General features: G+C 41.7%; 1 protein-coding gene across 1 annotated transcript in view; it reads left to right on the top strand.

Moving 5' to 3' along the window:
• Positions 1 to 13,482, top strand: part of SLC1A1 (solute carrier family 1 member 1) — a 77,473-nt gene that overhangs the window by 28,510 nt on the left and 35,481 nt on the right. The window contains exon 2 of the mRNA XM_034647082.1: positions 8,550 to 8,690. Within this exon, the coding sequence (XP_034502973.1) occupies positions 8,550 to 8,690 (141 nt within the window). The remainder of the gene's footprint in view (positions 1 to 8,549; positions 8,691 to 13,482) is intronic.

The following is a 13,482-nucleotide window of genomic DNA, read 5'->3' as shown; positions in this document are numbered from 1 at the left end:
TTTAAGAAGAAAGAAAGGGTGCAAAGGAAGATCTTCACGTGCTGGCAATAAAAACGAAGCTGAAAACTGGAAGTGTAAGAAAAAAGAGAGTGATGCTAAGGTCTAGACCCAATTATGGGTCTTCATGGTGGGAGACAGAGGTTTTAATATCCAGATGGGGAAGAGATGTGACTTTGGACTGTGTGAATGAAGGAGCTAGAGTCAGATCTCTGCATAAAGACTGGACTCTGAAAATTTGGCCCTATCCTTGAAAAGAGTACCAGAAAAATTCTACCCAGTGACTCAGGAAAACCTCAAGAAAGCATGCCATCTGCCCATGTCTACAAGTAACAGGGAAGAGGGCCACCTATGAAAAATTAAAATGAGGACTTAACTGGGTATGTGATCAAAATTACACCAGCACAGAATGCTGACTTCAGTACACAGAACAAACTGAGGGTTGCTGGAGGGGAGGGAGGGGGCGATGGGCTAGATGGGTGATGGGCATTAGGGAGGGCACTTGTGATGAGCACCGGGTGTTATATGTAAGTGATGAATCACTAAATTCTAGTCCTGAAACCAATACCACACTATATGTTAACTCACTTGAATTTAAATAAAAACTTGGGGGGGGTGGAGACTGCTGACCTCCTACACTGAAAAACTAATAGGAAGACAGTCCTGGTGACCTTGAAACTCCTAATTCCCAAAGAGAGACAGGTTCCCTACTCTAAGAAAACCAGCCCCGCCCCCAAAAGAGAAATCTACAGTCAAAAATTACAAACCACACGAGGAAATGACACAAGTTAATATATACACTACAAGCAAGAGAATGCACATTCCGAAAACTGGAGAGGATACAGCAGTCTGAAGGAATACGAAGTATGTTTAGAATGATTAAAGAGGCGGGCCTGGGTGGCAGAGTGGTTATGTGTCAGGCTCAAGTCATGATCTCGGGGTTGTGAGATGGAGCCCCATGCCTGTGCTCAGGGTGGAGTCTGCTTGACATGCTCTTTCCCTCTCCCTCTGCACCCCGCACACACGTGGGCACTCTCTGTGTCTAAAATAAATAAATCTTTACTAACATAATATAATAAAAAAATATCATTATAAAAAAAGGAAATAAATGCAAAAAAAATCTTTAAGAAAAATGGTTAAAGAGAGACAGATGAATAGAAACTAGGAAATAGGAGAAGGATACTCTAAAAAGGATAAAGTAACTTCCAGAGATAAAACTTAGAGACAGTGGAATTAAAAACTCAGTGAATGAACAAAACACCCAGTAACTGCAACTGACAGAAAGATGGGCAAACTGAAGTCGGTACCAGAAAATCCGTGAGAATGCATCACAGAGATACTAAGAAGGAATATTAAAAGCCCCCAAATCCTCATGTATCTGGATACTTATAATCCTATTTTTAGAGAATTTACAGTTTGAAAAAGAAATCACAATGCAATTGGAAGACATTTAGAACTAAACAACAGTGAAAATACTATGTAATAACTTAGGGAGCTCAAACAATTTCAAAGGAAATGTATACACTTATATGCCTATATTGAAACAAACTAATGTGCTAAGCAGTCAACTCACAAAGTTAGAGAAAGAAGAGGGCAAACCTAGAAAAAAAAAACAAGGAACGATCAATCATTCAATAAGAGCAGAATTTAATGATACAGAAAACAAAAACAAAATAGGGAGTGTGGTATGGAATACTGAACAGCTCTTAGAATGGATCTGCCTGTATTAATATGATTAAGTCTCAAACACATAGTGAAAAAGTCTCAAAAGGAAAAAGCAGGCTACAAAAGACTGTATCCAGACGGATATGGCAGAAGTCAAATTTTCGAACACATACAAACGACATGATGCATTTTAACAGCGAGGAACGTGTACAGAAACCTGTCAGATGCTCTTCAAAACAACTTTGTTCCTGAGCCATTCTTAATCGTAGGTGGTGGACAAAGAGGGAGTGATTGTTCAAGCAGTGCAGACCACGTTTTCTGTTGATGGGACAGATCCATCCATGAAGGAAAATGTTTATTATTGCAGTAATAACGAAAGTGTATTCTTTCTTCAACTTCTCCCCCTCAGATCCTCCAGCATTCAATACAAGACTTGGCATATAGTTGGGTTTTAATAAATGTGCACTTGTTTTTGCTTTTTTTGAATTTAGATACCACAAAGAATGCATTCAAGGTACTTTCTTCCCTTGAGCCTGAAAATGCACAATAAACTCAAGCCTTTGTGTCATATTTTATGCTTGTCTCCTTTGATCGTTAGGAAAACTGTAACATTCAACAAAATTGTCAAGAATTGAAATGTTTTTAACGAGGGGGCGGTGGTCAAGAAACGTGTCCATCCAAGGTAGTATTATCCAGCACTCAAAAAAGATGAGGATGTGTAGCATGAGGAAATGGCTGCAATATAATATTAAATGAGAAATACCCAAAACAAAACAAAACCCCTACAAAATTCACAGATGAACTTTGAAAACATCCTAAGTCAATGAATCCAGACACACATGCCGCAGGATCAGTCAGGATTCTCCTGAGAAACAGGATCTCGTGCGTAAATCTACATGAGATTTAAGGAACTGGCTCACACACTTGTGGGTTCCACTTAAGTCCGAAATCCACAGGGCAGGCGGGCAACTCGGGCAGCGACTTGGAGCTGCCGTCTTGAGGCAGAATTCCTTCTTCTGCAAGAAACCTTGGTTTTTCTCCTCAGGCCTTTAGCTGATGGGATGAGACCACCACGATTATCAAGGGTAATCTTTAGTTCAAGTGAACTGATTGTAGATGTTAGCCACATCTACAGAATACCTCCACCCACACCCATGTTTTATTGAATAACTGGTGCCGTATTCTAGCCGAGTTGACGCGTAAGACTAACTAATCATCACAGCCTCGTTTCGTATGACACCGTTTATATGAAATGTCCAGAATCGACAGATCAAAAGAAAGCAGATTAGTATTTGCCAGGCGCTGGGGCAAGGGAGGGTTGGGGAGTAGCGGCTAATGGGTGTGGGTTTCTTTATCGGTGATGAAAATGCTCTGGAATTAAATAGTGGTGATGGTTGCACAACATTGTAAATGTACTAAAAACCCCTGAATTGTACATTTTAGAAATGATAAATTTTATGTTATGTGAATTTTACCTCCATGAAAAACTGCCCCCAAACCTTATAATTATACAGCCATTAAAAATTACAAGAGATAACTCTGGACTCCAGGAAACAAATTGAGGGTTGTGGAAAGAGAGGTGGGTGGGAGGATGGGAGATGGGGTAACTGGGGGCTGGGTGTTAAGGAGGGCACGTGATGTGTTATACGCAACTAATGAATCATTGAACATTATATCAAAAACTAATTATGTACTTATGTTGGCTAATTGAACTTAAATTTAAAAATTACAAAGATAATATACAAGAGATAATTCATTTGAAGGGCTTAGCACAGAGTCTTACATAAAGTATGTACGCAGTAATTGTTAACCATTATGTTATTTTTCCAGTTTTTTATTTAAATCATGTTATGATTAACCACAATCGCATATGAAAAAAACGAAAACAATTTCTCTTTGCATGTACTTGAGTCGGTGAGATTGTGAGTGAATTTTTGAACTCGTTATTTCCAGTAGAACTGTGATAATATTGCTTGCGCCGTAAATACATGTTTTAAGGGTTTAAAAATATGGCTTCACAGAGGCATCTGTTTGGAGCCAAAGTGCACGTAAAGAGCTCTCACTGGTGGAACTACTCAACTCTAAAGAAAACGATGAGCGAGGGGAACAGATCTATTTCAGTGGAAGGACAGGCTAGAGTCTATTTGGTGTATGCACGCAGCCATTTGTTAATAACTATTCATTCTACACTTTCTATTTTCTGGTTATCCATGTTCATCTTAGATGAGCTCCCAAAGGGCAAGAAGGCATATTGCTAATTCTCCTAATATAGTGCTTAGCAAGATGGCATGATTAGATAACTCGTCCTGGGATAATTAAAAATATTTTTTTCCTTTGCCAATAGTTCTTATTCAATCAAGCCAAAATCAGTCTGTGTACCAGAGAACCATTCTGGGGCTTTGATTAAAAAAACCACAGAAGATTTCAATCTCTTTTCTGAAAATACCCTAAAACAGGAGCAATGCTATTTTCATAAATCTGCTTTCTCAAATGCAATTCAGCTACTATCCCCAGATTAATTTTTATAACTATAAAAAAACACATGCACATAGAACAAAGGCTGGATAGAACCTGAAAAGTGGGGTGAGGGGGGAGGATAGGTCGGTATAAATTATTTTCTGTGACTTTTTCTTTTATTTTGATTTCTAGAATTATTTCTTTTTTTCAAGATTTTTATTTTTAAGTAATCGCTACACCTATTGTGGGGCTTGAACTCACAACCCCGAGATCAAAAGTCACACGCTCCACTGACTGAGCCAGCCAGGAACCCCTCCAGAATTATTTCTTGAACAATAATTTTTTATGAGCTTAGAGTGAAAAAAAAAATCACCCCATCTCTTCCAAGATAGGGCCACTGAACTGGCAATTGTTTGAGACAACATGAACTTGAAGAAGAAATCTCCAGCTGAGGTCTTAATTGTTTTCCTCCTAAGTTTCTTCCTTCCCTGTTTTACTGATACAGTTAGCATGAACAGTGGGCAAGGCCTGACCAGCTCTCTAGGAGCCCATGAACTGGTCTTATGAGCCTTATTTTTTTTTTAAGATTTTATTTATTTATTTGACACAGAGAGAGAGAGAGTACAAGCAGGGGGAACGGCAGAGAGAAGCAGGCTCCCCACTGAGCAGGGAGCCGGACACGGAACTCGATCCCAGTACCGTGAGATCATGATCTGAGCCAAAGGCAGACATTTAACCGACTGAGCCACCCAGGTGCCCCCTACGAGCCCATTTTAAAGCTGAGGACACCAACGCTCAGAGATTATCACAGCATCTTGGGCGTTAGAATGGACCTTGAGGGCATCTCATCCAAGCCTTTTGCCCCATACCTTCAAACCCACCACTTGATGATGGGAGAGGTTGAAATTATGGCCCAAGTTTCAAACCTTGTAAATGGCAAAGCCAGAACTCAAGCCAGTGGTTCTAACACGGAGCTCTTCCCAAGCTGCCTTAGTACCTGCTTGGGATCTTCCTGCCCGAGTGAGAGAAAGCCACCCAAGAATGAGTTCCTGGTCATTTCCGGGCCTACAGAGGTCTACATAACAATTCTACCTTCGGGCTTCCTTGTTGGCCCTGCCGAAGGCCTCCGGAGAGCTATACCATTCAGAGAGGTTCTTGATCTTTGCCTTCCCTAGTTCTGGGAGTGATCCTGCCAGGTGGGTCTGACCTGTGTACCTCCAGGCTGGCTCATATTCCCATCAGCCTTTGATTTTGGACACCGCTCCGTGCTCTTAAATCCAGTCCGAGATTCTGGCTCTGGAAAAAGGTAGAGAAAGATTGTGCCCAGTGAAATTCTGACTTCATCTTGGGACCGGAAAATCTTCCACTGATTTTTCTTATCAGGCATCCAGTTTTTCCAAACAGCTTAAAACACATGCATTTACGAGGTGCGACTCCAGGCTGACGTACTTCACCAGACACTTCTAAACGCTTGAGGGTTCTGGGATGACACCTCTGGCCCGGGATAAATCTTTCAACTGCTTTTCCAGGTCCTGATTGATATTTATAGTCTCCTCCTTTTCAGTAAAAAAAGAAAAAAGGAAAAAAGAAGAAATGACAATTTGTGATACCCAACTTCAAGAACACGCTTGGTAGAAAGTTTTCATTGCTAAATAGAGTAACTTATTTGTGGTCTTGTCACCCGTGATAGCTTTGAAATGGCTCTTTGTGGGGACTCTTCTATCGCTCCCATAAAAACCCATTATCTGGATCAAGGCTGAAATACAGCAAGTATGCTTCTTTCTAATTTCCCTGCATTTATTTGGGGTGGAGATGATTAGAGGCACAGTTAATCGCTAGTAATATAAACCCTAAAATTGGAGCACCTGGGGTTCTTTTGCGACTCAACAGAGTGCTTTTGTGGTGGGTTTTTGAGCACAGACACATCTCCTTTCTTTTCACACACAGAGCTTTCTTTGACATACAAGCCAAAATTTTACTTGAGGCAACCTACAGAGTATGAGAGAGAATGTCTGTGTGTTTGGTTTTTTTAAACACTGAGCACTACAGTATCCTAACAGCATAAAGTAGGTATGTTCCACATAGAACAGCTGAACATTGACATTAATTAAGTAGGAAGTAAGCACAACGTGGTTTTTAAATACACTTAAAATATTTTGAATCCTTGGCGTTCTGAACCATTCAGGAATCTCTAACCCTAGGTTTTGAAATATGAACCGAGCAGGATTGATATTGAGCTTTTTTTTTTTTTGTCTTAGCTACAAGTTGAGAAATGTTTGTGTATATGTTTGTCCTAAAAATAATTTAAAAGGGCTAATCAGAAATACATTTAGAAATGCATGCCCAAATAAAGAGATCAAGACAACGGTGAAACAGGTAGAAAAATAAAATTAAACCAAGGATAAGGTCACTACACAGATGTCTCTTGTGGGGTTCCTTTATTTGGCCCTGCTAATGGACATGGGAAGCATACCTGAGTTTAAATGAAAAAGCTAGTATTGATTATAATCCAGATCTCTCTTTGTTGCCCTAGAGTCCTTAAGTGTGCCTGGCAACTGTGAATTCTCACAGGCTAATTATCTGAGTTTGTAAAGGAGCAGATCTGGTGATGTCCTCCTTGAATCTGTTTAGCCATTTTATCTCCCATTAGCTTATCATCCTCAGAGGTTGGTGAAGGAAAAAAGATGTGCAAGTCATCCCAGCCCATCTTATATCTTGGTTTAAAAAATGTGGGGGTGTGATGGGGTTCCTGGCTGGCTCATTCGGAAGAGCATGCCACTCTTGATCTCAGGGTTGTGAGTTCGAGCCTCAGGTAGGGTGGAGAGATTGCTTAAAAGAAATAAATAAATTTTTAAAAAATAAGAATAAAAAATATAAAAGAGGGGCACCTGGGTGGCTCAGTCCATCAAGCGTCTGACTCTTGGTTTCAGCACAGGTAGTGATCTCAGGGTCGTGAGATCAAGCCCCACGTTGGGCTCCACGCGTAGAACAGAGTCTAATTTACATTCTCTCTCTCTCCCCCTCGCCCTGCTCATGCTTGTGCTCTCTAATAAATAAATAAAATCTTTAAAACACAAAAGAGGGTGTTGCAAAGGGGCAACATGTGGAGGTCAGGGGAGTAAGGCAGTTATATGTTGGGACCATTTGGAAGAGGATAAGTAAGAAATACCTGGAAGTTTGTGATTTGTAATTACCAGAGCCAGGACAAGGAAGGAATTCATATAGACATCTTGGAAGGCAAACTTCAGAGCTTGAACAACACGGGTTTAACCTACGCAAGTCCATGTACACACGGACCTTTTTTTTTTTTTCAATAAATGCAGTCCAGCTCTGTAAATGTCTTTTCCTTATGACTTTCTTAATAACATTTTCTTTTCTCTAGGTTAGTTTATCGTAAGAATCCAGTTCACACTACATATAACGTACAAAATACCTGCTAATTGACTGTTTATGTCCTCGGTAAGGCTCTCCGTGAACAGCACGTTGTTAGCAGTTATGTTTTTGTGGAGACAGAAGTTATACGTGGATTTTCAGCTGTGTGGGGATTGGTGCCCCGAAGCCTGGCATTGTTCAGGGGTCCGCTGTGTAACGTTTCTTGATTTTGAACATTTCCCTACTCACAGAAATACAAGCCTCGGTCTCCAAGGTACTCCAGTTCAGTAGCTTCATAAAAAGCCTCTTGATCAGACCAGTTTGGACATATCATCATCCAGAAAGAGCCAACACAGAATGGAGAGCATTAGACAACACAGTTGTTCAACATGTAAATATATCAAACCAAGAGGACCTTATGTTGCCTTTAAAATCACAAAAGTTGCTTAAACAGAGTATCATAAAAACTATCATGAAAAGAGTATTTACGAGAAAATGAGAAAAATGAACACTGACATGTAAAATATAAAATGTGAAACACCTGGGGCGCCTGGCTGGCTGAGTTGGAAGAGCCTGTGAATCTTGATCTCAGGGTGGTGAGTTCGAGCCCCATGTGGAGGGTAGAGATTATCTTAAAACAACACACAAACTAACAAATAAAAATAAAATGTAAAATACCTAAGGTAGACATAGACTAAGGGGAGTGTGTAAAAACAAAGTAGTTATATTGAGTTGACAAAGATGATGAGTTGCTTTTCCTTCTCACAGTGTCTTTTGATGTTTTGTCATTATAATAAATATAATTGAAGGAGAAAAGAAATGAAAACAAAAACTTCCATGTGAAGAATATTTTTTACAAACTCACCGAATGATGTGTACTTTGTGTTCATTAAAATGTGATTTGTTTTTTAAGTCTAAGATTTACAGAATTGTGGAAGACCATCTAAACTGTTTTTCTTGCCAATAAAATGTGGGGGGGGGCTGGGGGGATATTTTTCCATAGAAATGTATACAGAAGAACTCAATGCTGGTTTTCTTCTTTCCAATCTTTTTCTTAGGGATCACCATAGGAGTCTTGGTTCGAGAATACAGCACACTTTCTAGTCTGGAGAAATTCTACTTTGCTTTTCCTGGGGAAATCCTAATGAGGATGCTGAAACTCATCATTTTGCCATTGATTATATCCAGCATGATCACAGGTACGTTGAGAAAACTGGTGGTTCTCTGTGATTATTTTAGGAGCTGTCTGTTAAGTTGTTCTTTTGTAATTATGGAAAAAATTGAAATGCATTTGATGCATCACACACACACACACACTCCTTTACTTGGAAAATGTACATTTGCTTGAGTGGAAATATTTCATTATTCACAAAGCAGCATGGCTCTGCCTAAGGCCCTGTCCACCACCGCTCAAATCTTCATTTGGCCAGCCATGTGATGTCTTGGGTGGAAGATGCCATTTTCAAACATATTATAAATAAAACTCTATCCAGGGCACAGGACTTAAAAAAAAAAAAAAAAACCCCGCCCACATATTTGGTCACTGAAATGTCAGCCAGTGTCCCTGGGCAAAATCTGGGTGTCAGTTTTGATGTTTTGAGTAGTTCACTCATCTGTTTCCCAACTGCCGCCATGCTGGCCCCCCTGCCCCCCACCCCCAGGTCTATGCGGCTGCCCTCCCAGGTCTCTCTGCCTTTCTCACCCCGCTTCCAGGCCTCCGCATACCTGCCTTGAAAACCCACAGCCACACGCTGTGGGAGACGTTTAAGGATGGGTTTGCACCGTATTTTTAAAGCCTAGTATTTTAAAATCCGAACTTGTGACAGTTGGATTTGGAAATGCTGTTGCCCTTCTTGGTCACTCTGTTGCAGGGTCCATTGAAAGAGCACGCTCCCCTCTGGGGGTAGAGATTCATTTGGCTTACAAAAATGTCATTTGTCTGGGTGTGGTAAGCTTCTCAGTGTATTCCGAAGTTTCTTGTACTCATCTTAATTCCAGCATTCAGTAAAATGTGGTCTGACAATTGCTAGCGTTGTCAGCTTGAGAAATCAAGGTGTTCCGTAATCATGCAATTAGGATTCTCGACATGTCCTCTTCCAGAATGTTTTTCCCCGCTGCCACTAGAAAGACCTGGGGCTGATCTATGGGGGAGGGAGGGTGGGGTTCAGGATCTCCCCAGCTGCGTTGCCTGAAGACCTATAGATTTGGCGCTTAAACTTCCCAAGTGCCTAACTGCAGTCAGGCTAGAATTCTCCAAGGGCCTTGTCCTTAAATGGTCTTGGCGCTCTTGGCTTATTACAAGCCTAAAAAGAGCGTTTAATTATTTTTGTGTCTGTATTTAATTATGTTTTGAAATGCCTGATTTCTTTTAGGCCCTGCCACCTGGGGGCCACATCAGCAGGCCAGTGGTTTATACCACATATGATTCGTTTATCTGTTCAACTTTAAACTATCGTAAGCACTTAAAGTTTGGAAGATTTCGCATGACCACCCACGTGTCTGGGTTCCTCTGAAAAGAATTAAGATCAGGGGACACTGGACGCATGTTCCCCCACAGACCAACAGTGATCTGGAACTGAGAGACAGCTACTCTGTTTAGCTGAAGCAGATACATTTGAGGATACCACTGCCCCTCTCTCTGTCATCTGATACCTCGTCCACTCGTTTACATTACCTGCTGGCCCCGTAGGTGCTGCTTTTATAACCCCTGAGAATTTTCTCCACATCAAGATTCTAAGTCTTTTCTTAGGCTCTTTTGAGAACATGGTGAAAGCCTTGGACTCTCTCCCAAGAAAATGTTCACGGTTGTACATACAATACTATATTTTGCATGCAGTCGTACAAGGTACGTAAATCACTTGATGCGTCAGTAGCATTAAAACTTGGGTCTGTGGAGGGGGGCCCCTCGGTTGAGCGTCCAACTCTTGATTTTGGCTCAGGTTGTGATCTCAGGGTCATGGGATTGAGCCCCACATGGGGTTTTGCACTGCTGAGTATGGCTCCTGCTTAGGATTCTCTCTCTGCCCCTCCCCTGCTCACTCACACTCTCTCTAAGCTAGCTAGCTAGAGAGATAGATAAAATAAATAAGTAAAACAGCTTGGGTCTAGGAAGGAATGTATGAAAAGTGGATCCAAATTAGGCAGCAAATCCACAACTCATGCATTAAGCCGGGTTTTAGAAAAAAGGTAAAAATACATGTATGAATATGCTCGTATAATATCAGATGTTGAAATTGTACCATTCTTGGCAGTGAATAACTAGTGGTATTTTTGCAGTCTGGCTGTTTTGTGTGCTCGCTCAGCTTTGCAGATAATCTAGGAGAATAATGTGCAACCCTCAGCACTCTGCTCGCATAGCCCAGCTGCTTTCTAGAGCCGTAGCACAGGCCTGGACATTTCTACGTTTCTCCTTTAGCAAACCCCCAGCAGTGAAACGGGAGTGAGAGAGAGACCAGAACCGCTACCCAAAGGGACATGAATAAAGCAGTCTGGGAACAGTGATGCCATGTTCATGGTTTAAATTGTCAGATTAAAGGAGGAAACATAATATTACTAGTGCTGGCAAGAGTGTGGGAAAACAGGCTTATTCATACATTTTCGATTATTGTATTAACTGGAACAAACTTTTGGGGAGTGCAGCTTGGAACATGTCCTGATCTCTCTCCACTTTGCTATTCTACTTCTCAGAATTTCTCGTAAATAATGAGATCTGTTCAAAGATTTAGGTACAAGAATGTTCGTGGTAGCATTTTTTTTTATAATGGTGGTGAATTATAAGCAATCTAAATGTAAGTTATGCCCCTAAGTTATGATTCTCTGCAACTGTTAAAAACCTTGTTTTGGAAACATTTAATGGCATGTAGATACGTTCCTCACAGGGTGTAAAATAGGAAGATAAAAACAAATTACACAACAGGATGTTTGTACAATCTGAAATTTATTAAAATTTATGTGCATTTGTAAACGTCAGGACGAAACCAAACAGTTAATGATGGTTAGAGCAGGGTAGTAAGAAAACATGACTCATTGTGCTTTCTTTACATTTTCAAGGCGAACACATGTTTGTTATTTTTACATGGTTTTGTGTTTTTTTTCTCTCTTCCTCCCTCCCCTTCTCCCCCTCTCTCTCTTTCTTTCTTTTTTAAGGAAAAAAAAGGGGGGGGAGCCTGGGTGGCTCTGTCGGTTAAGCATCTGCCTTCTGCTCAGGTCAAGATCTCGGGTCCTGGGATCGAGTCCTGCATTGGGCTCCCTGCTCAGCAGGGAGTCTGCTTCTCCCTCTCCCTCTGCCCCTCCCCCTGCTCATGTTCTCTCTCTCTCTCTCTCTTATTCACTCCCTCTCTCTCTCAAATAAAAAAAAAGAAAGAAAGAAAAAAGAGTGGGATGGATTCTGCTCTATGCTCCTCTCTCTCAGCCTCTTGCAGGTTCCCCACTCCCTTCCTCCCCAGCTGTGCTCCCAGCCCTGCAGCTCTGCACCACCTTTTCCCTGGCGCTCAGTCCCTCCACCCCAAACCCTACAGGGGCCCTGAGCCCCCCCCCCACCTCCCAGCACGGAGCCAGCAGGGGAGAGGAAATACACAAGAGCCGTTTTCACATTCCAAACGCCTTTATAAATCCAGCAGATCGATACCTTATTTTACACACTTATTAGAACAAAGGAAGATGGATGTTGGAAGCTGGGGAGAGTGAAATGAATGCCCTCAGGATACACAAATTAGAGGTAGAAATAAAAATTGAGGTCTATGACTAGTAACCTGTGCTTCTGCATAAAGGAAACTCTTGATGAATTAACAAGTAGGAAAAAACACCCTCTGCCATCAAAGCCTCTGCTGACATAAAAATACTTTATAGCTATTTTTTTTAAACAGAAGGTGCCTTCTTCATGTGACGAGGAGGGTAAGATGTCACATTAATCAGGGAAATTTGAATATAGGCTGGCTGTTAGATGGTATCAAGAAATTGTTGATAATTTTCTTAGTGGGGATAATGGCATTTAGTTATGTAAGAAAATGTCCTTTTTAATCCGTATGGAAGTATGTAGGGATAAGATGACAGAATGTCTAAAATTTAGCTAAAACAGAAAAAAAAGAGAATGCACAGTAGACAAAATCTCAAAGCATTTTCAGAGACAGGCAGTGTAGGCAAAAACAGAATCCTTCCCATAATTTACTTCCTGAGGGACACACTCGTGATGAGCAGACTATCTGTTTGGGTCTTTAGGTTAAGTTTAGATTTCTAAGCTGTATTTGTACCAAACCACCAGAGGAATAGCAGGGGAAATGGCTTATGCACATGCGTAAGAAGTGTGGCTCTGGAAAATCCTGGTCCAGGTCTCACCAGCCAGTGAGTTTAAATTCAGAGCACGTTTTCTTTAATACACCAATGACAGTGACTTGGGCCTCCTAGAACCAGCATAGAAAAGGGAACGGCCCCTCAACGGCCTCTCCCAGAGGTTCCCTGAACATCTTTCCAAGATGGTGCCCTAACTGTGCTCAGGAAGAGCTCCCTGTCTCTTCCATCCATCCTGTTTGCCCCCACCACCTGGGCCGGAGGTGCTCTGCTGGTCACAGCTGCACACCCCCTCTGGTGTCTCCTGTGCCTGCTGCCTCCCCTCTGACCTGAGGAGCTCCCCCTTTGCTCCTCTACCCTAAGATAGAAATGAGAACATAATTTTTCATAGCATAGCCAAGTCCAGGCTATTCCTTGGGACAAAGCTTTATGACAGGTTGGGGAGTGAAAGTAGGGAAAACACCAACAGTGACATCCAGCTGCTCCCCAGTGGGGATTTTCTGAGAGTCCTGGGGGGTCTTGAGAGGGCTGCCCCTTTGCTTAGCTGGCAGCCTATTCCTTCCTCTACATGACGATGTTCCAGGCATTGCCACACCCCCAACCCCACACCTGACACTAGGAAAAATTTCACCATCACACAGGTCTTCCTTTCCTGGTCCAGGGGCGACCTCTTCCTGGGATGACCGCCATCAAGGAATATCCTCT

Source organism: Ailuropoda melanoleuca, chromosome 17 (genome assembly GCF_002007445.2).
Source record: "Ailuropoda melanoleuca isolate Jingjing chromosome 17, ASM200744v2, whole genome shotgun sequence".
In the NCBI taxonomy this organism is placed as follows: domain Eukaryota; kingdom Metazoa; phylum Chordata; class Mammalia; order Carnivora; family Ursidae; genus Ailuropoda; species Ailuropoda melanoleuca.
This window is presented reverse-complemented; position numbering and strand designations above follow the sequence as displayed.